At 68.5% G+C, this 18,935-nt stretch overlaps 2 protein-coding genes across 2 annotated transcripts; both read left to right on the top strand.

Moving 5' to 3' along the window:
• Positions 1 to 1,660: 1,660 nt before the first annotated feature.
• On the top strand, positions 1,661 to 11,560 carry ARHGEF2 (Rho/Rac guanine nucleotide exchange factor 2). The gene is given in 25 exon segments (XM_075074853.1): positions 1,661 to 2,301; positions 3,403 to 3,553; positions 4,033 to 4,100; positions 4,227 to 4,290; positions 4,560 to 4,689; positions 4,767 to 4,876; positions 4,974 to 5,120; positions 6,117 to 6,367; positions 6,458 to 6,583; positions 6,820 to 6,937; positions 7,045 to 7,302; positions 8,006 to 8,082; positions 8,191 to 8,360; positions 8,534 to 8,601; positions 8,690 to 8,881; positions 9,005 to 9,100; positions 9,212 to 9,279; positions 9,381 to 9,416; positions 9,535 to 9,585; positions 9,697 to 9,861; positions 9,863 to 9,910; positions 9,912 to 10,032; positions 10,035 to 10,111; positions 10,751 to 10,940; positions 11,031 to 11,560. Coding segments are annotated over 25 exon segments (2,937 nt in total). The 5' UTR covers positions 1,661 to 2,232; the 3' UTR covers positions 11,117 to 11,560.
• Positions 11,561 to 12,825: 1,265 nt separating this feature from the next.
• ANKRD35 (ankyrin repeat domain 35) lies at positions 12,826 to 18,874 on the top strand. Its single transcript, XM_075074852.1, is given in 13 exon segments — positions 12,826 to 13,148; positions 13,150 to 13,375; positions 13,377 to 13,678; positions 13,774 to 13,862; positions 14,134 to 14,198; positions 14,801 to 14,858; positions 14,973 to 15,043; positions 15,138 to 15,244; positions 15,681 to 15,817; positions 15,928 to 17,477; positions 18,086 to 18,175; positions 18,256 to 18,321; positions 18,455 to 18,874. Coding segments are annotated over 13 exon segments (2,964 nt in total). The 5' UTR covers positions 12,826 to 13,005; the 3' UTR covers positions 18,515 to 18,874.
• Positions 18,875 to 18,935: the final 61 nt, after the last annotated feature.

The raw sequence follows: 18,935 nt of genomic DNA, 5'->3' as shown, positions 1-18,935 counted from the left end.
CTTGGCGGGGGGGGGGGGCGGGAAGGAGCTTTCGGGCATCCCCGCGCAGTTTCGGCCCCGGCGCGGCGGCATCTTTTGTTGCCGCGCCGGTGAGGACGGCGCTGGCTTTGTTCAACGCCGGGGCGGCGGGCGGCGGGGGAGACCGGCCCCGACGAGGGGGGGCCCGACGTGCCTCCGTGACGCCTTTTCGGGGCTCGGATCCATCACCCAGGTCAGACCTTCGTTGTTTTTTTTTTTTTGGGGGTGGGGGGCTGCACCCCCAACCCCGGCTCCTCGCACCCGGCGCGGAGGCGGGGTGCTGCAGGTGGCTCTGATTTTTTTTTTTGCGGGCGAGGGGACGCGACACCGTGGGGTGGTGGCGGCTGGGGGTGTCATTGCCCCAAAATCTTTCTTCCCGGGTCTGGCTTGAGTTTTTCGGCTCCGGAGGTTGGCGCGGGTGTGTTCTCACGCAGGAAAAAGAAACGGGCTATCTTGGGCGAAGTCGTGTCGGTGCCAGCAGAAATACACCCGCCGTAGGCGTCGCACCGCGGCGCCGGGAGAGGAAAAAAACCAACCCCAAAAAACCCCCCAATTTCTATTTAAAGCGGAGAAACTTTCTGCTCCCCACCAGCGTCAGGTTGGTCGGAGCTGGGGGGACCCTCTGAACCCCCCGTCCTGAGACGCCGCGGTGCCCGATGCCGGCGGTTTGGTTCAACACCCGTTTTTGTGCCGGCAGTGTTGGCCGGGGCGGGGGTTTTGGTGCTGGCTGCTGCTGGGTTTGGGGGTGATGCTGGGGGGGGGTGTTTGCATTGGGGTATTTTGGGGAGTGGTGTGGGCACCCCCAGCCACCCTGTTGTGTTTTAGGGGGCGCGGGGATGGAGGCGCTGGCACGGCCGCTGGTTTGCCCCCCACTCAGTTATTTACAGCCACGTGGTGACTCGTGTCCTGCTGCCTCTGACGGATCCTCCAAGCCGTGGGGTGCAGCCTGACACCCCCAAACCTGCTGCCGGACCCGGGCGTCCGGGCTGGGTGGGGGTCACCCACCCCGGTCACCCCCACCCCAGTCACCCCTTGCTGTGCCGGCGGTGGTCCCGTCCCCACACCAGGCTGCCATGTCCTCGGCGTCCCCGTCCCAGGGACCCTCTGTGGGCCCCCCCCCCGCCGAGCACGGGGTGGGGGGTCTTTTGTCCCCCACCGGGCTGGATTTGGGGCTGCTGTCGGAGGGAGGGTCCCCGTCCAAAATGTGCCCTGCCCAGCCCCGGTGGGCAGCCGGAGCCCCAAATCCCCCCAGGCCCCCCAAATTCCTCTTCTCCCCCCCCCGCCCAATGCTTCCAGGGCAGCCAGGGGTGATGCCGCAGCCTCGGGGGGTTTTATGGCACCGTCACCGGTTGCACCCATGTGTGTGTCCCCCCCCTCACCTACTGTGGCCTTTGTGGGGTCGGGGGGACCCAGGCGTGCTGAGGGTTGGGGTCTGGGGGGGGGGGCACCCAGGCAGGGGAACCCAGGCATGCTACGGGGTGGGGGGACCCAGACAGGGGTGGGGGTCCGGGTGGGGGGGACACCATGGGGTGCTGTGGGGTGGGGGTGTGGGTGGGGGGGGATCCAGGCGGGGGAACCCGGGTGTGCTGTGGGGTGTGGGTGGGGGTCCGGGGCGGTGGGAGCCGGTACTGGGGGGCAGATCCAGGCAGGCCGATGGCGGGGGGCCGCGGCGGCAGGAAGAGGAATCGGCTCCTGCCTTTGTCTGGCGGCGGTTCGGTTTCCTGCGGCCGGGGCCGGAGGGGCTGTGGGGCCCGGGTCCCCGGGGGGGCCACACAAGGGGGGGAAAAAAAGCAAAAACTGGGAAAAGGAAAAAGGGAGGGGAAGGAAAAAAGGACAGCAGAGAAAAGGAGAGAAAAGCAGGAAAAAACGAGAGAAGCAGAAAAAAAAAAAAGGAGAGAAAAGTGGAGAAAATGAAGGGGAAAAAAGGGGAAATGTCAAAAAAAGAAAAAAGGAAAGCAGAAAAAAAAAGGCTGAAAGAAGGAAAGAGAAAAGAAAGGTAAAAAGGAGAGAAAACAGAAAGAAAGAAAAACAAGGAAGAAAAAAATTAGGAAAGCAAAAAAAAAAACCACAACAGGAAAAAAAACCAGGAAAAAAAAAAAGAAAAAAGCAAAGCAAAAAATCCAGGCCCAGGCCCGGGGGGGCCGGAGCGGGGGTCAGACGTCGTGGCCGGCGCCGCTCGCTGCTGGCCAGGGGCCGGGGGGCTGCGGGGCCAGGATGTGCTGCTGCTCCTGCGCCCCGTTCCCGGCGGACGGGGAGGTGGAGAGATCCCTCTGCAGCGCGCTGGTGAGCGCCCCATCCCCCCCCCCGCTCCCGGGGAACCCCCTGGGTCCCCCGGCGGGGGCCGGGGCTGCACCCCCGTCCCCTCTCCCTGGTGGCCTCGGGGTGGGGGGATGCTCTGCTCAGCCCCCTCCTGTCCTGTGGGCTCCTATGGTCTTCCTCACCTTCCTCCCCACCTGCCTGGCTCCTCTCCGGGGGGGGCCCTTGGCTTCTCACCCACCCTCCCAGGGGGCTCAGGAGCGGGAAACCGGGACCCCCTTCGTCATTGCGCTGTGGCACGGGGAGGGGGTTTGGGACCCACAGCGCCGCCGGTGGAGGGGTGCTGGCGCGGAGAGGGTCCCCCACCCGGTGGGTGCCCCGGTGCCAGGCACGGCCGGGTGCCACGGCGGCGGGGGGAGACGACACAAAGGCGGCTCTGTGCCGGTCGGGGTGCGGGGGGGTCCGAGGCAGGAGCGGACGCCCTCGAGATGCTCGGGACAACGCCGGCTCGCTCCCGTTTTCCGGGAGAGCAAAACCATGGTGAGCTGCCGGCAGCACCAGGGTCCTCAGGCTGGACCCCAACAGCATCCCCATGGGGGGCAGCTGGCCTCCGAACCCCCGTTTTGGGGGACAAAGGGTGAAAATATCCACTTTGGATAAAAAAAGGAGGTGAGAAGGCTCAGGACTGACGGCTGCCATGCTCCGGTGTTGCCCCCAGCCCCCATGGGTGCCAGGAAGCATCGTCACCCCCCCCCCACACCCTGCTGCGGCCCCCGCATCTCGTCCCCATTGGGGCTGTCGGCTGTCGTGCCGGGGGGGGGACATGTGCTGGGGCGGGGGGGATTTCTCCCGCAGCCACCCGGTTGTCATGGTTATGGGATGATGGGAAGCACGGGCGAGCGGAGCGATCGGGGTGGCTTCTCCCCAGCCGCTCGGCTCCCCGTCCTCCCCACCCCGGGGTGGCAGGACCCCCCGAGCATCGCAGGGGACCGGGGTGTCCCTCGTCAGCCCCGGCTCCCCGTCACCATGAACCGCATCCCGAGGCAAGCGGGGGCCGTGCCGGGTGGTGCCGCCGGGCGCCCGCCGTGCCGCAGCCCCGTCAGGCGCCCGTCGCATCTCTCCGGGCAGAGCAAGGAGAAGGAGAAGATGAAGGAGGGCAAGGAGAAGGACGCCCGCTACACCAATGGCCACCTTTTCACCACCATCACCGTCTCGGGCATGACCATGTGCTTCGCCTGCAACAAGAGCATCACGGCCAAGGAAGCTCTTATCTGCCCCAGTGAGTAGCCGAAACAGCCGCGACGGCGTTGCCGGCTCGGCACGGCGAGCGGGCGCTTGGTCCCGGTTTGGCCGCGCGGATTTGTGCCGCGGAGCGGGAGGGATGCTCACGGAGATGATTTCTCCGAGCTGGCAAGCACCGGCGTGCCGCCCTGGCACATCCCGGCATGGCAGCCGGCTCCTTCCGGCTCCCCCGGTGCGGGCGGCGCTGCGGTGCCGGCGGAGCTGGTGTGCCCGTGGCACCGGGCTGGCGCGGGGCATTGTGTCCCCCAGGGTCGGGGCGGGGGGGGTCTCGGCGGCACCGCGGCAGCTCAGCTGCTCCCTGGCAGCTGCGGCTCCCGGATTCCTCCCGCATCTGCTCCCGTCGCTCCGGTGATGGCGGCTCCCCTGGCGTGGGGGCGGCGGGAGGGTCCCCCCGATGTCTACCGGGGGTGGCCGTGCCGTCACCCCTCCCTGACCGCATGCGTCCCCCCTCCCCAGCCTGCAACGTCACCATCCACAACCGCTGCAAGGACACGCTGCCCAACTGCACCAAGGTGAAGCAGAAGGTGAGCGGCTGCCACAAGTGGCACGAGCTGGCCGGTCTCAGCCAAGCCAGGCTTTTTTTGGGGAGGGTTTGGGGGGGCACACGGGGATGGTGACACCCGCCACGGTGCCTCTGCTCCCTCCCCCAGCAACAGAAAGCCGCGCTGCTGAAGAACAGCTCGGCGTTGCAGTCGGTCTCGCTGCGCAATAAAAGTGAGTGGGGTGCGATGTGCCGGGAGGGGTGGGGGAGGACAGCCCTTCCTCCCCCCAGCGCTGCCTCGCATCGAGGTGTCGCGGCAGGGCCAGGTCCCCCTCCTGGCTGCGGGGACACCCCCGGGGAGGGCTGGGGGACACGTCCCCAGGCGGGGATGCTGGGGGGTTGCTGTGTCGGGGTGTCCCCCGTGGGAGCAGGGACGCTGTGTGCAGCCTGGGGCGTGGCGGAGGGGGTGGCAGTGCTGACCCCCGGTGTCCCCCCACCCCAGCCGCCATCCGGGAGCGCCCCAACTCGGCCATCTACCCCTCGGAGAGCTTCCGCCAGACGCTGCTGGGTCCCCGCCGCAGCCGACCCTCCCTCTCCCTCTCCAAGAGCGTCTCTACCACCAACATCGCGGGGTGAGTGGGGGGAAAACGGGGGGGTCAGGGGGTGTCCCCAGGGTGTCCCCATCATGTCGTGTCCCTTCCTGCCCCAGGACGTTCAACGATGAGTCTCCCCTGGGGATACGGCGGATCCTGTCCCAGTCCACGGATTCCCTCAACATGCGCAACCGCACGCTCTCGGTGGAGTCGCTCATCGACGAAGGTGGGGACCCACCGGGGTGGGGGACGCGGGGTGGGGGGACACGGGGCGCAGGGCCAGCCCCCCCCCCCCCACCGGCTCCCACCGCCCTCCCGCGCAGGCCCCGACGTCATCCTCAACCAGCTGATGAGTGACTTCGAGACGGACGGGAAGGACTTCGAGGCGGATTCGTGGAGCTTGGCCGTCGACAACAGCTACCTGCAGCAGCACAAGATGGACGTCATGAAGCGCCAGGACGTCATCTACGGTGGGCGGCCGCGTGGGGGTGGGCTGGCCTGGGGGGGGGGACACGGGGGTGAGATGGGGATGGAGGGACAGGGCAGGGGACATGGGGATGGGGACACAGATGGGGGACATGTGGACGGGGCAGGGGACACGGGGACAGGGCAGGGGACATGGGGATTGGGGTGCAGAGATGGGGACATGGGGACAGGACGGGACACGGGGATGGGGACACAGATGTGGGGACATGGGGATGGGGATGCAGATGTGGGGACACAGGGACAGGACAGGGGACACGGGGACGGGGATGCAGATGTGGGGACACGGGGACAGGACAGGGGACACGGGGACGCAGATGTGGGGACACGGGGACAGGACAGGGGACACGGGGATGGGGACGCAGATGTGGGGACACGGGGACAGGGCAGGGGACATGGGGATGGGGATGCAGATGTGAGGACACGGGGACAGGACAGGGGACATGGGGATGGGGATGCAGATGTGGGGACATGGGGATGGGGATGCAGAGATGGGGACATGGGGATGGGGACACAGATGTGGGGACACGGGGACAGGACAGGGGACACGGGGATGGGGATGCAGATGTGGGGGCACAGGGCAGGGGACACGGGGATGGTGAGGCAGATGTGGGGACACAGGGACAGGACAGGGGACACGGGGACGGGGATGCAGATGTGGGGACATGGGGACAGGGCAGGGGACATGGGGATGGGGATGCAGATGTGGGGACACGGGGACAGGGCAGGGGACACGGGGATGGTGAGGCAGGTGTGGGGACACGGGGACAGGACAGGGGACATGGGGACGGGGATGCAGATGTGGGGACACGGGGATAGGACAGGGGACATGGGGACGGGGAGGCAGATGTGGGGACACGGGGACAGGACAGGGGACATGGGGATGGGGATGCAGAGACGGGGACACCCAGAGGCGGTGGGGACGGAGCAGGCTGGGACCCGCCGCGGCCGCTGCCCCCCCTCACCCGTCCCGCCCGCGGCAGAGCTGATCCAGACGGAGATGCACCACGTCCGCACGCTGAAGATCATGGCCAACATGTTCCGCAAGGCCATGCTGGAGGACCTGCAGGTGGATCCCGCCACGGTGCTGAAGATCTTCCCCTGCGTGGACGAGCTGAGCCAGATCCACGAGCGGTTCCTGGCGCAGCTCCTGGAGCGTCGCAGGGAGTCCCTGGCCCACGACAGCAACAAGAACTTCGTCATCAACCGGCTGGGGGACATCCTCGTCAACCAGGTGGGGACGGCGCGGGGCCACCACGGCCAGCGGGTGCTGGCAGGGCACAGCGGCCTCACTGACGTCCCCTCGTCTCCCCCCCGCCCCAAGTTTTCGGGTGCCAGCGCGGAGCAGCTGAAGAAAGCCTACTCCGAGTTCTGCAGCAAGCACACCAAAGCCGTGAAGGAGTACAAGGACCTGCTCGCCCGCGACAAGCGCTTCCAGCAGTTCATCCGGGTGAGCGCCCGTCGGCCCCGCACAGCTCCGGAGGGACCCCAGGGATGGGTGTCGGGGTCTCCCTGTGGGCTCCGGGCTTCGTGCCCCTGCTGGAAGACACTTTTGCCAACCCTGTGCCTCAGTTTCCCCAATGGCGTCTCTCCCTAATGCCTCTTAATGTGGTTATGAGCACCGGGGGCGGGGATGGGGCCGCTGCTAACGGGGTGCCCTGTGCTTCCCTCCCTCCGGCCGGCCAGAGGATGACGCGGTCCCCGCTGCTCCGACGTCACGGGGTGCCCGAGTGCATCTTGCTGGTGACGCAGAGGATCACCAAGTACCCGGTGCTCATCGAGCGCATCCTGAAGAACTCCAAAGGTAACGGGGCTGGGGGCGCGCAGGCGACGTGGCGGGGCTGCCCATGCTGGGGGGGGAAGGGGGGCGTTTCCAGCCCTGACCGCGTCCCCCCCAACCCTTCATCCCAGACAACGAGGGTGACTCGGCGGACCTGTCGCGGGCGCTGAAGCTGGTGAAGGAGCTGATCTCGTCCATCAACGAGGAGGTGCACGCGTGCGAGATGAACGCGCGGCTGTGGGACGTCTACAAGCGCGTGGACGGCCGGGCCAAAGTGCAGCTGCCGTGGGAGAGCCGCGCCGGCGTTTTCGGCAAGGACGAGCTCATGCGGCGCAAGCTGGTGCACAGCGGCTGCATGCTCTGGAAAACGGCGGCCGGGCGCTTCAAAGGTGGGGACCGGGGTGCTGTGGGGTGGGGGTGCTGTGGGGTGGGGGTACCGGGGGATGGGATGCAGGGCGATGGGGATATTGGGAGATTGGGGTGCTGTGGGGATGGGGGTACTGGGGCATGGGGATGCTGTTGGGGATTGGGGTGCTGTGGGATGGGGGTACCAGGGCATGGGGTTGCTGGGGATGGGGGTACCGGGGGATGGGGGTGCTGTGGGATGGTGGTACTGGGGCATGGGGATGCAGGGGGATGGGGGTACTCAGGGATTGGCGTGCTGTGGGATGGAATAGTCGGGGATTGGGGTACTGGGGCATGGGGATACTGGGGGACCAGGGTGCTGTGGGATGGTGGGGGTACTGGGGCATGGGATGCAGGGGGCTGGGGTTGCTGGGGATGGGGGTACCCAGGAATTGGGGTGCTGGGGGATGGGGGTACTGGGGGACCAGGGTGCTGAGGGATGGGGTACCAGGGCACGGGGATGCCTGTGGAGCAGGGTGCCTGGACACAGGGCTGCTGGAGGCCCCCACCCTGCACAGATGACTTTTGGAGGGGCCCTGGGCCTGGGGGTCCCTGGGGCTCTGCGGGTGGGACAAGCCGCGGCCTCGCACCCGCCCCAGCATCCCCCATCCCTGCGCTGCCTTCCAGATGTCCTGGTGCTGCTGATGACCGACGTCCTCATCTTCCTGCAAGAGAAGGACCTTCCAGATGTCCTGGTGCTGCTGATGACCGACGTCCTCATCTTCCTGCAAGAGAAGGACCAGAAATACACCTTCCCCATGCTGGTGAGCTGCCGCCACCGCCCCGGCCCCCCGCCTCCCGGCCCCCCAGCGCTGCCGGGCCGGCTGTGCCGGCGCCGGGATGGTGTTGCGACCCCGTCACCTGTCCCGCAGGACAAGCCGGCCGTCATCTCCCTGCAAAACCTCATCGTGCGGGATATCGCCAACCAGGAGAAGGGGATGTTCCTGATCAGTGCGGCGCCGCCGGAGATGTACGAGGTCCACGCCGCCTCCCGCGACGACCGCAACAACTGGATGAAGGTCATCCAGCAGACGGTCAGCCTGTGAGTGTCAGCCCTGGGGTTGGGGGGGGGGCGTTTTTGGGGGTCCCCGCGGCCACGGGGTGGGTGACGGTGGGTCCGCTGAGCCTTGGCAGCATGTGGCCAGTGGGAAGGGCGGACACGGTGAGGTGGGGTTGGGGGTTCCCCGCTCTGACCCCCCCCCCGTCCCCCCCCAGCTGCCCCAGCCGCCAGGACTTTCCCCTGATCGAGACAGAGATCGAAGCATCCTTACGCAAGCTGAAAGGTGGGTGATGCCGCTTTGGGGGTCCCCGTCCCCCCCCGGGCCTGCTCGTCCCACCCCCCACCCTGCTCATCCCATCGCCACCCCACAGACCGGATCCTGCAACACGATCGGAAGATCGCGGCGCTGCTGGAGGAGAAGGTGGGGCTCTTCGCCGACATGCTGGCCCTGGCCAGCGGCTGCGAGGAGCCCTCGCCCGCCCTGGCCCCCCGCACCCTCTTCCACTCCGACTCGGCCGAGGGTTCCCGAGGGGAGAAGCTGATGCACGACGCCATCCGGGAAGGTACGGATGGGACAGCGGCCACGTGTACCTGAACCGCCCGGGTGCGACGCTCCGGATGGGGAAACTGGGGTGTGTCCCCCCCTCCCCGCCGTGGCGTGGGGCTCATCCTGTGCTTCCCCGCAGTGGAATGCCTCAAGGAGATGTTCACGGGCTCCGGACGCGACCGGGACCAGAATAACCTCGCTGAGGCCGAGAGCTGCCCCAGCCCTGGCGCCAGCAGTAAGGCGGGGGATGGAGGGGGGGGCATGTGCCGGCTGGGGAAGGGGGCTTGCACCTGGCTGGGGGACCCCCGGGACCGCAGTGGGGCTCACCCCCTGCCTCTCCCTGCAGACGGCGATGCCGGCAGCTTCAACGGCTCCCTGGAGTTTTGCAGGACGGATTCAGATGCTGGGCAGCGGGTGAGTGCAGCAAGGGGGGTGATGGCGGGGGGGATGGCAGGGGGGGACACCCCCCCGCTCCGTGCTACAGCCACCGCGGCATCACTGTCCTCTCCCTGTAGGATGGAAACGGCAACCTGCAGAGGGTACCCCAAGAGGTAAGGGGGGGGACGGGATGGGGGAGAGCCCCGGCTCCCTCCTTGCGGTGCCAGCGTGCCTCAGTTTCCCTACCCGGCTTCACCAGGGGCTCACCGTCCCGTCCTCTCCCCCCCACAGGAGATCAACCAGCGCCTGGTGAACCTCTACACCCTCCTGCACGAGCTCCAGGTCGGTGGGAGCGTGCCGCGGGGCCGGGGATCGGCGGGGGGGGGGACACACGCACCGGCACCCCCCCCTGCCCCGCACCCCCTGCCCACACCCCCGCCCGCCTCCCCGCAGGCGGTGGTGAGCCAGCAGGACACGCTGCTGGAGCTGCAGCTGCTGGAGGGCACCGAGAAGCCGTCCCGCCGCGGTTCCCAACCCACCCTGGCCGAGCCGCCGGCGCGAGCGGGCGACAAGCCCGGCCCCACGGAGCTGGCGCTGCTGCAGCGGCAGCACGGGCTGCCTGCAGGAGGAGCTGGGGCGCTGCCGGCAGCTCTGCCAGGAGCGGGCGGCAGGAGGCGGCGGCGCTGGAGACGCGGCTGCGGGACAGCGAGCAGGAGCGCGGCCGGCTGGAGCGCGAGCTGGAGGAGGCCCGGAGGCAGCTGGGCGCGCTGCGGCAGGAGGGCGGCGCGCGGCACGCCGCGGCACCGAACCGCGGCGGAGGAGCCTGCCCGCCGGAGACGCGCTCTATCTCAGCTTCACCCCGCCCCAGGTAGCGGGGAGGGTGGGCTTGTGCGTGACACGAGTGCGTCCGGCCTCAGCCCCACCTGGGTTTGGGGCCTGGCGGGGTGGGGAGAGATGTGCTCATGTGTGACACGAGTGCGTCCGGCCTCAGCCCCACCTGGGTTTGGGGCCTGGCGGGGTGGGAGAGATGTGCTCATGTGTGACACGAGTGTGTCTGGCCTCAGCCCACCCGGGTTTGGGGCCTGGTGTTGCAGGGGAAAATGTGCTCATGCATGATACGAGTGTGTTCAGCCTCAGCCCACCTGGGTTTGGGGCCTGGCGGGGTGGAGAGATGTGCTCATGCATGACACGAATGCATCCGGCCTCAGCCCACCCGGGTTTGGGCCTGGTGTTGCAGGGGGTGGGAGAGATGTGCTCATGCATGACGCGAATGCATCCGGCCTCAGCCCACTCTGGTTTGGGGCCTGCTGTTACAGGGGAAGTTGTGTTCATGCATGACACAAGTGTGTTCGGCCTCAGCCCACTCAGGTTTGGGTGCAGGGAGAGGTTGGCAGGGGTCTGAAAGATGTGCTCATGCATGACACGAGTGCACCCGGCCTCAGCCCCTGCACGGCTGGGGGGCGCAGGGTCCCAGGCTGACACCCCCTCACCCCCACCTCCCTCTCAGCAGCTGAGCCACGGCGCCCCCCCCGCCAGCCTCTCGTACCACCACCCCACCTTTGCCCCCTGCCCCCGGGAGGAGCCGGATTACCGGGGGGTCGATCCCGACCGGCTCTGGGAGGGCGAGGACGCCCTGGACGTGCTCCTGGAGGACAAGGACTTGGGGAGCCGCCACTCCCCCCCCGCCAGCCCCCGAGGTGGGTCCCTGGGGTGGGGGGGTGCAGGATCAGGCCCTGGGTACCCACTTTTCCCAGGGCGGGGGGGTTTAACCCAGTGTGTTCCCACAGATTTCCTGAGGATGCAGGATATTCCCGAGGAGGTGGAGAGCAGCCAGGATCTGAAGGAGGGCGACGGGGGCTCCTCCGACAGTTAGGGACTGGCTCCAGACCCTCCCCAGCACCCCACGACCCCCCCCCCCAGGAGATGCCGGGGGGGGAAGTGGGGGACACCCGGGGGTCTTTTGGGGAGCTGCTGTTCCTGTGGGAGCCTTACGGGGCTTGGGGTGGGGGGACACGACACAGTGGTTTGGGACCGATGTGTGGCCCCCCTGTCTCAGATTTATTTATTTATTATTTAGTCTTGGGGTGGCAGGATGCAGCCCCCCACCCCCGGACAGCGGTGACGTCCCCCCTGGGGGGTGAGCCCGTCCCTACCAAAGCTCGTGCCCCCCCCTCCCCAGTTTTGGGGGGGCTGCCCAGGGTGTTGGGGGTGGGGGCTGGGACAGGTGGTCTTAACTGGTTGGTTCACCTTGGCTTAATTGTAAAAAACAAAACAAAACAAAAACCCAAACAACAACAACAAAAAAAAGGGAAAATAATTTAAAAGGTCAGTTTGGACCCAAACTGGGGAGGGGTGGAGTCCAACTGGGAGGAGGGGGGCTGCGGGCAGGGCCGGATCCAGACCCCTGGGGTCTGCGGGGGTGCTGAGGCCATGGCATGCACTGAGCGTGTTGGGTCTCAGCCACGCAGCGAGCTTGTCGGGTCTCAAACCCACGCCTCTGTCCATCAGCTGCCCCCCCCCACCGATGGGAGAGCAGCGGTGGGGGTCTGTCCTCCCCCACCCTGTCCCATGTCCCCAGCCTGTCCCTACCTTGTCGCCTCGGGCTGAGCTGAGCGTGTCGGTTCTCAGCAGGCTGCTCTTCGCGCGGTGCCTGACGCCAGGGTGATGGGCGCCCATGCCTGGGGTGCCCAGGGCGGGTGGCAGGGACGGGTTTCCCAGCTCTGACGGGGAAGACGGCGAGCGGGAGGTCCCCGGGGAGGTGACGGGACAAGCCCGGGCTGCGTGTGAGCCAGCCCCGGGCGTGGGGAGGCGACGGGGCGGAGGACGCGCACCCAAGGCGCCCGCACCCACACGCCTCCGACGCTCGCGGCACCTGCACCCACCCTGGCCCGGCGGGGGGTACGGGGTCCCGGGGAGCCCCCCCTGCCGCCATGAAGCGGATGTTCTCCTGCTCCAGCTCACAGGTGGCGGTGAGTCCCGGCCCCCCCACGCCCTGGGGGGACCCCAGCCTGTCCCGGGGTTGGGGACCCCCTCCCCACCCCTCTGGATGTGGGTAAACCCCAACCTTGGTGCCCTGCAAGCACCCATGGGTGCTGCCACGGTGCCCAGGTGGGGCTGGAGGGGCTGCGGCCACATTAGGGGTGAGGGGATGCTCCAGCTGCGGTGCTCAGCACCGGTCCTGCCGCGACACCAGCTGCCATCCTGGCCCCGATCCCAGCCGCAATCCCAGTCCCAGTCCCGATGCCAGCTCCAATCCCAGCTGCCATGCTGGCCCCAATCGCAGCCCCACTGCCAGCTCCAACGCCAGTCCCAATCCCAGCCCCGATGCCGGCTGCAATCCCAGACCCACTGCCAGCTCCAACGCCAGTCCCAATCCCGGCCCCGATGCCGGCTGCAATCCCAGCCCCACTGCCAGCTCCAACGCCAGTCCCAATCCCAGCCCCGACGCCGGCTGCAATCCCAGCCCCACTGCCAGCTCCAACGCCAGTCCCAATCCCAGCCCCGATGCCGGCTGCAATCCCAGCCCCACTGCCAGCTCTAACGCCAGTCCCAATCCCGGCCCCGATGCCGGCTGCAATCCCAGCCCCACTGCCAGCTCCAACGCCAGTCCCAATCCCAGCCCCGACGCCGGCTGCAATCCCAGCCCCACTGCCAGCTCTAACGCCAGTCCCAATCCCGGCCCCGACGCTGGCTGCAATCCCAATCCCAGCCGCGATACCGGCCCAGCTGCCGGCTGCATTCCCAACCCCAAGCCGAGCCCCGATGCCAGCCCGGCTCCAATCCCAATCCCAGCCCCGATGCCGATGGGATGCTCAGCCCGAGCCCCAGTGCCCAGCCCCGGCGCTTGCCCCCCGTCCCGGCCCCGCGGTGGGTCCCGGTGCCGGGCCCCGGTGCCCACCCACGCCCGCACCCCGGCACGGCGCGGCGGCACCCCGACAAACCAGCCGGGCAGGCGCAGGCAGGGACACGCTCGCCTGCCTCGCCTCGCCTTCCCCGGCCGGCGCCCAGGGCCGGGCTCTGCGGGGACTCGGGGTCCCCGGCGCCCCATCCCCGATGGAGCATCCCAACAAGCGGGGAAACTGAGGCACGGCTCCGCGCCGCTGCAGAGGGAGGCACTTGGGGAGCGGGGCAGGGGGGCACGGCTCAAAAGAGGGGTCACCCCCAAAGCGCTGCATCCACCGTGGCCCTTCTGCCTGGAGAGGCCGTGCCTCAGTTTCCCCGGCAGGGAAGGGTGGGGGTCCCGTCCCTGCAGCCCCCCTGGAGCCGCTCGCTCGCCGCCACCCCCCCGCCGCACCCCTCCCCAGGTCGAGAGCTGGAACAAGCAGGACCAGAAGCTTTTGGAGGCGGTGGAGAAGGGGGACGTGGGCAGGGTGTCCGCCCTTGCCGCCCGCAAAACGGCCCGGCCCACCAAGCTCAACGCCGTGGGACAGTCCGCGTACGTCAGCCCCGGGCCGGGGGGGGGGACACACGGGGGGTCCCCAGGGTGGCGGAGGGGGACCTCGGTCACAGCCACCTCTCGCCTCCCTCCAGTTTCCACCTGGCCGCCTCCAAGGGTCTCACCGAGTGCCTGTCGCTGCTGCTGGCCCACGGGGCCCCCGTTAACGAGAAGAACGATGACGGTAAGTGGGGGACATGGGTGGGGACACCCCCTGGCACGGGGAGGGGGCGACAGCCACGGGGTCCGGTCCCCACGTCCCCTCTGCATGACGGCGAAGGGCTGAGCTGCACCCCACGGCACCGAGCCCTGGGGGGAGCACCCTGTCCTGCCGCGGCCGGGCCAGATGTTCCCGAGGTGAGATGTCCCCTTTGGGGGGGTGTGTGTGGGGGTGTGTGGGGGGTGTCCCTGGTGTCCCCTCGGCTGCCGGTGCCCAGCCCACGGGTGTCTCGCAGGCAGCACCGCTCTGCACCTCGCCACCATCGCCTGCCAGCCCCAGTGTGTCAAGGTCCTGCTGCAGGTACGGGGTGGGGATGAGGATGGAGCTGGGATCGGAACAAGGACAGGGCCAGGGATGGGGACAAGGACAGGGACGGGAACAGGGGTGGGGACAGGGACAGGGATGGGAATGAGGACAGGGATGGGGATGGAGATACAGAGGGGGATGAGGATGATGCTGGAGCTGGGGATAGGAATAAGGATGGGGACAAGGACAGGGTTGGGGACAGAGATGGGGCTGGGGACAAGGACAGGAGATGGGGATGGAGATACAGAAGGGGGCGAGGATGGAGCTGGGCTGGGAATAAGGATGGGGACGAGGGCAGGGATGGGGACAGGGATAGGGACAGGGATGGGGACGGAGATGCAGAGGGGGACGAGGATGGAGCCCAGGATAGGAATAAGGACGGGGACAGGGACAGATGGGAACAAGGACAGGGACAGGGATCGGGATGGAGCTGGGGGTAGGAATAAGGATGGGGCCAGGGCTGGGGCTGGGGCCATGAGTGCAGGCAGGGGTGAGGAGGAGGATGGGCAAGGCCTGGGGTGGGACAGGGCAGGACGCGGGGTCCCGTCCCCAGCTCGGGGGGGGGTCCATGCCTGCTGTCCCCCGCCTCCCACCAGTATGGTGCCAACGAGAGCCACGTGGACAGGCAGGACCGAACCCCCCTGCACTGGGCTGGTGAGTGCTGGGGCCCCACGCCGGGGTTGGGGGGCGGCACTGAAGGCTCTTGGGGGGTCCTATCTGACCTCCCCCCAAAAGAGCAGGCCCCCCCCTGACATGGCCCCCCCGCAGCCTCCTCGGGCTGCGCCTCCAGCGTCCTGCTGCTCTGTGACCACGAGGCCCTCCTGGATGTCACTGATGCCGTGAGTGGGGAGCGGGGTGGGGGTGGCAGAGGGTGATGGGGGACGGCGGGGGCTGACGGGTGCCCCTGCCTGTCCCTGTCCCCCCCCCCCCCAGCATGGGCAGACCCCCCTGATGCTGGCGGCGCGGGGGAACCACGCTGCCATCTGCGCCCAGCTCCTGCAGCGAGGGGCCGACCCCCGCCTGGCCGACAAGGACAAGAAGTGAGTGGCCACGGGGATATGGGGGGGACTTTCAGGACAATTTGGGGGTGATGGGGGGGGGATGTCTCCTCTGCCCCTTGTGCCCGGGTCAACGGTGCGATGGCTCTGCCCATGCAAAGACAGCTCCAGTGCTGTCACCGAGGGAGCCAGGTGTCTGTGGGAAGCCACCGCAGTGGAGAGCCGACCCTGGGGGGGGGGGAAGGGGTGGGGAGGGACCCCTGCTGCTCTGCCACCGTGCCGTCACGGTATCATGACACCGTGCCACCGTGGTACCCTGACACCATGACACTGTGCCATCATGCTACCGTGCCACGGTGCCACCATACCATCGCGCTACCATGACACCATGACGCGGTGCCACCGTGCCATCAAGCTGCCGTGCCACTGTGTCCCTGTGCCATCGCGCCGCTGCTGTCACCGTGCCACCGCTCCGCAGGACCGCCCTGATGCTGGCCCGCGAGTGCGGCAGCCTGGAGTCGGCCCAGCTGCTGCTGAGCCACGGCGCGGCCGCGGGGGACGCGGGACAGACCCCCAGCCGCGCGCTCCGGCAGGCCCTGCGTGGTGCGGGGAGAGGTGAGCCCCCACCCGCCATCGCCCCCCCACACCCTGCCGGCCTCGCCCGGCTGCTTATTTTAGGGGAAAAAAAGGGGAAAAAGGGGGATTTTTTCTTTTCCTCCTGGCAGAAAACGGCACCGGCTGTGCGGGGGAACCCGCATCACAGGGAGGAAGCCAAGGAGAGGGGACCCCGGGCAGCGACAGTGAGGAGGAGGAGGATGAAGAGCAGCAGGATGGGTGCGATGCCCAGCGGGTGCGGCGGCTGCAGGAGCGGCTGGCGAGGAAGACGCGGGAATGCCAGCGGCTGGCGGCTGCCGCCGACAGCGTCCGGCAGCGGGTGCGGGAGCTGGCACGGCTCCTGCCGGGATGCGAAGCCGGGAACGGGGCGGAAGATGCGGATGATGCCTGCCTCGCCCTCTTGGCCCAGCACCTGGAGGAGCTGAGGAAGAGGATGATGGCCGAGCAAGAGGGGGATGGAGGACACCAAACTGCGGCACAGCTCGACGGCGATGAGGGAGCGCCGGCGCTGGCCCCGTTCCTGACCTGGCTGGGGGACGAGTGTGCCAAAATGCGGGCAGCGAAGGCGAGCGCCTTCACCCGGAGCAAGGGGCTGCGGAAGGAGGTGGAGGAAGCCCTGCGGAGCAAACTGCACTACGAGGTGGTGTCAGCCGACGCCGTCCGGAAAAGCCTGGCGGCTTGGGAGAAGATGGTGGTGGGGCTGGAGCAGGTGCTGAGCCGCGCTGACGAGGCCCACGCCAAGATGCTCAAGGGATCCCGTGTCCTCCTGGAAAACCTCCAGCGGGAGCCGGTGCAGCCGCTCGCCGGGACGTCGCCTTGCCGGTACCCAGCGAACGGCCCGGAGCCGGCTCCGGGTGGGAAGAGCCGAGCAGAGCTGCCGAAGGATGGTGGGAGCTTGGAGAAGGAGATGCTGGAGCTCAAGGAGAGCAACGGGATGCTCCTGGGGGAGCTGGCCCGGCTGGGGCGCGAGCGGGAGCGGCTGCAGGAGGAGCTGCGGGGGCTGCGGGAGCAGGATCCCGGTGCCGAACCAGCAGTGGAAGGTTCCGGAGCGGCTGCGCTGGCCCGGGCGCTGGCAGCCGAGCGGGAGGAGGTGGCGAGGCTGCGGCGAAAGCTGGCGGTGCAGCGGCGGGAGCTGGCGGCGCTGCGGGACGGGGTGGGCGAGAGGGCGCGGGAGGCAGCCGGTGATGCCGGCGCCGGCATCCTCCAGGAGCTGCACCGTAAGCTGGACGGGCTGGTGAGGTCCCAGCACGAGGCCTTGCAACTCGTTGCAGAGATGGAGGATGACGATGGCACCCCTGGGGACAGGGATGGGGCAGGGCTACTGGGCGAACTGGAGGATGCACTGGGCGAACTGGTTGAGGAGCTGGGGACGGCAGTGGGTCCCCGCGTGCCGCCGCTGCTGGAGAGGCTCGCCGGCATTGCCGGCGCCCTGCGCAGCCAGGAGCTCCCCGGGGAGCAGCCGGGGAGCGAGGCCGAGCGGTGGCGGGCGGCGGCGGCGGCGGAGAGGCAGGCGAAGGAGGCGGCGGTGGCCCGGGCGGCCGAGCGGGAGCGGGAGGCGCAGGAGCTGCGGGACAAGGCGGAGGGGCTGGAGCGGATCGTGGGCAGCCTGCGGGCGAGGGTGGGCGAGCTCGCCAGGGCCTGCCGGGACAAGGAGGGGAAGGTAAGGGCTACGCTGGCCTGCGGCACCTCTGCCAGGGACCGGGGCCCTGCCCATCGCCGGCCCCTTCCCATCACCATCCTCATCATCGTCCCCGTCCCCATCACACTCCCCTTTCCATCGCCGGCCCCTTCCCATTGCCAGCCCCTTCCCATCGCCAGCCCCTTCATCATCCCCATCACCATCCCCTTCCCATCGCCATCCTCCTCATCATCCCAGTCACCATCCCGTTCCCATCCCCATTCCCATCACTGCCCCCATCACCATCCTCATCATCGTCCCAATCACCGTCCCCTTCCCATCACCGTCCCCTTCCCATCACTGTCCCGATCCCCATCCCCATCCTCATCATCGTCCCCGTCACTGTTCCTGTCCCATCACCGTCCCCATTCCCGTCCCCTTCCCCCCACTCTTCCCCTTCCCTTGGTCCCCCCCCGTCCCCCCCCCATCTTGGGTGCCCGGGGGCTTCTCAGGGGTGACCGGGAGCTTCTTCCCACCCAAGCCCACCCAGTTGGGGGGGTGGCGTGGATGGGACAGCCAGGAGACAGCCCCGGGGGGGGACACAGGGACCCGCCAGCCCCCCAACTTTGCCCCCCTGTACCCAACCCCAGATGAAGAAGCTGCTGGCGGAGACGGAGAAGCTGTCAGCGGAGGTGCTGGGGCTCCGCGGCCAGAGCGCCCGGCTCCAGCTCCAGCTGGAGGTGGGTGCCAGCGCCCGCTGTCACCCCCTGTCACCCCGTCACCCCCTTCATCACCCCACCTTCCTCTTCTCCTTCCCCAGGTCCAGCAGAAAAACCACGGGGACATCGTGGCGGTCTATAGGAGCCACCTGCTCAGCGCTGCCCAGGTGGGACCCCACCTCGCCCACGTGCCAGGGGAACTATTTGGGCTGGAAAATACAGATTTGGAGCCCGGCAGCGGGTTTGGCTCCCCCTCGGGGGGCCGGATCCGGCCCCACGGCACAGCTCTCCTTCCCGCAGGGCTTCATGGATGAGGGGGTGCACGCCATGCTGCTGCGGATCCTGCGGCTGGAGGAGTGAGGGGCGGGGGGCGCCCCCACAGCCCCCCCAAGCCATTAAACTGGAAAAGCCGCCTGTCCCAGTCCCGTGTCCCCGTCCGGATCTGGGCGCAGGGTGGGGCGAGGTGGGGTCACGGTGAGGGGGGGCGATGGGACACCCGGGAGGGCTCACAGCACCCACCGTGGGCCCCGGTCGGTCCCTGGGCCCCGGGAGCGGTGTGGGGCAGGGCTGGTCCCCTTATGGTACCGGTCCCATACTGGGCCAGTCCCCCTATAGCACCACCCGCCCCCTACCGCACCTGCCCCATATACCACCCCCCCCCATACGGGACCCGTTACCCCCCGGCGCAGCCCCCTCCCATCCACTCCAGTGGGCGTGGCGCGGGGGCAGTGGGCGTGGCGAGGGGGCAGTGGGCGGGGCGCAGGGCGCGGGCGTGGCGCGT

The sequence above is a fragment of the Phalacrocorax aristotelis genome, chromosome 25 (assembly GCF_949628215.1).
Source record: "Phalacrocorax aristotelis chromosome 25, bGulAri2.1, whole genome shotgun sequence".
Lineage (NCBI taxonomy): Eukaryota > Metazoa > Chordata > Aves > Suliformes > Phalacrocoracidae > Phalacrocorax > Phalacrocorax aristotelis.
Note: the sequence above shows the minus strand (reverse complement) of the source record. Positions and strands in the feature narration are given on the sequence as shown.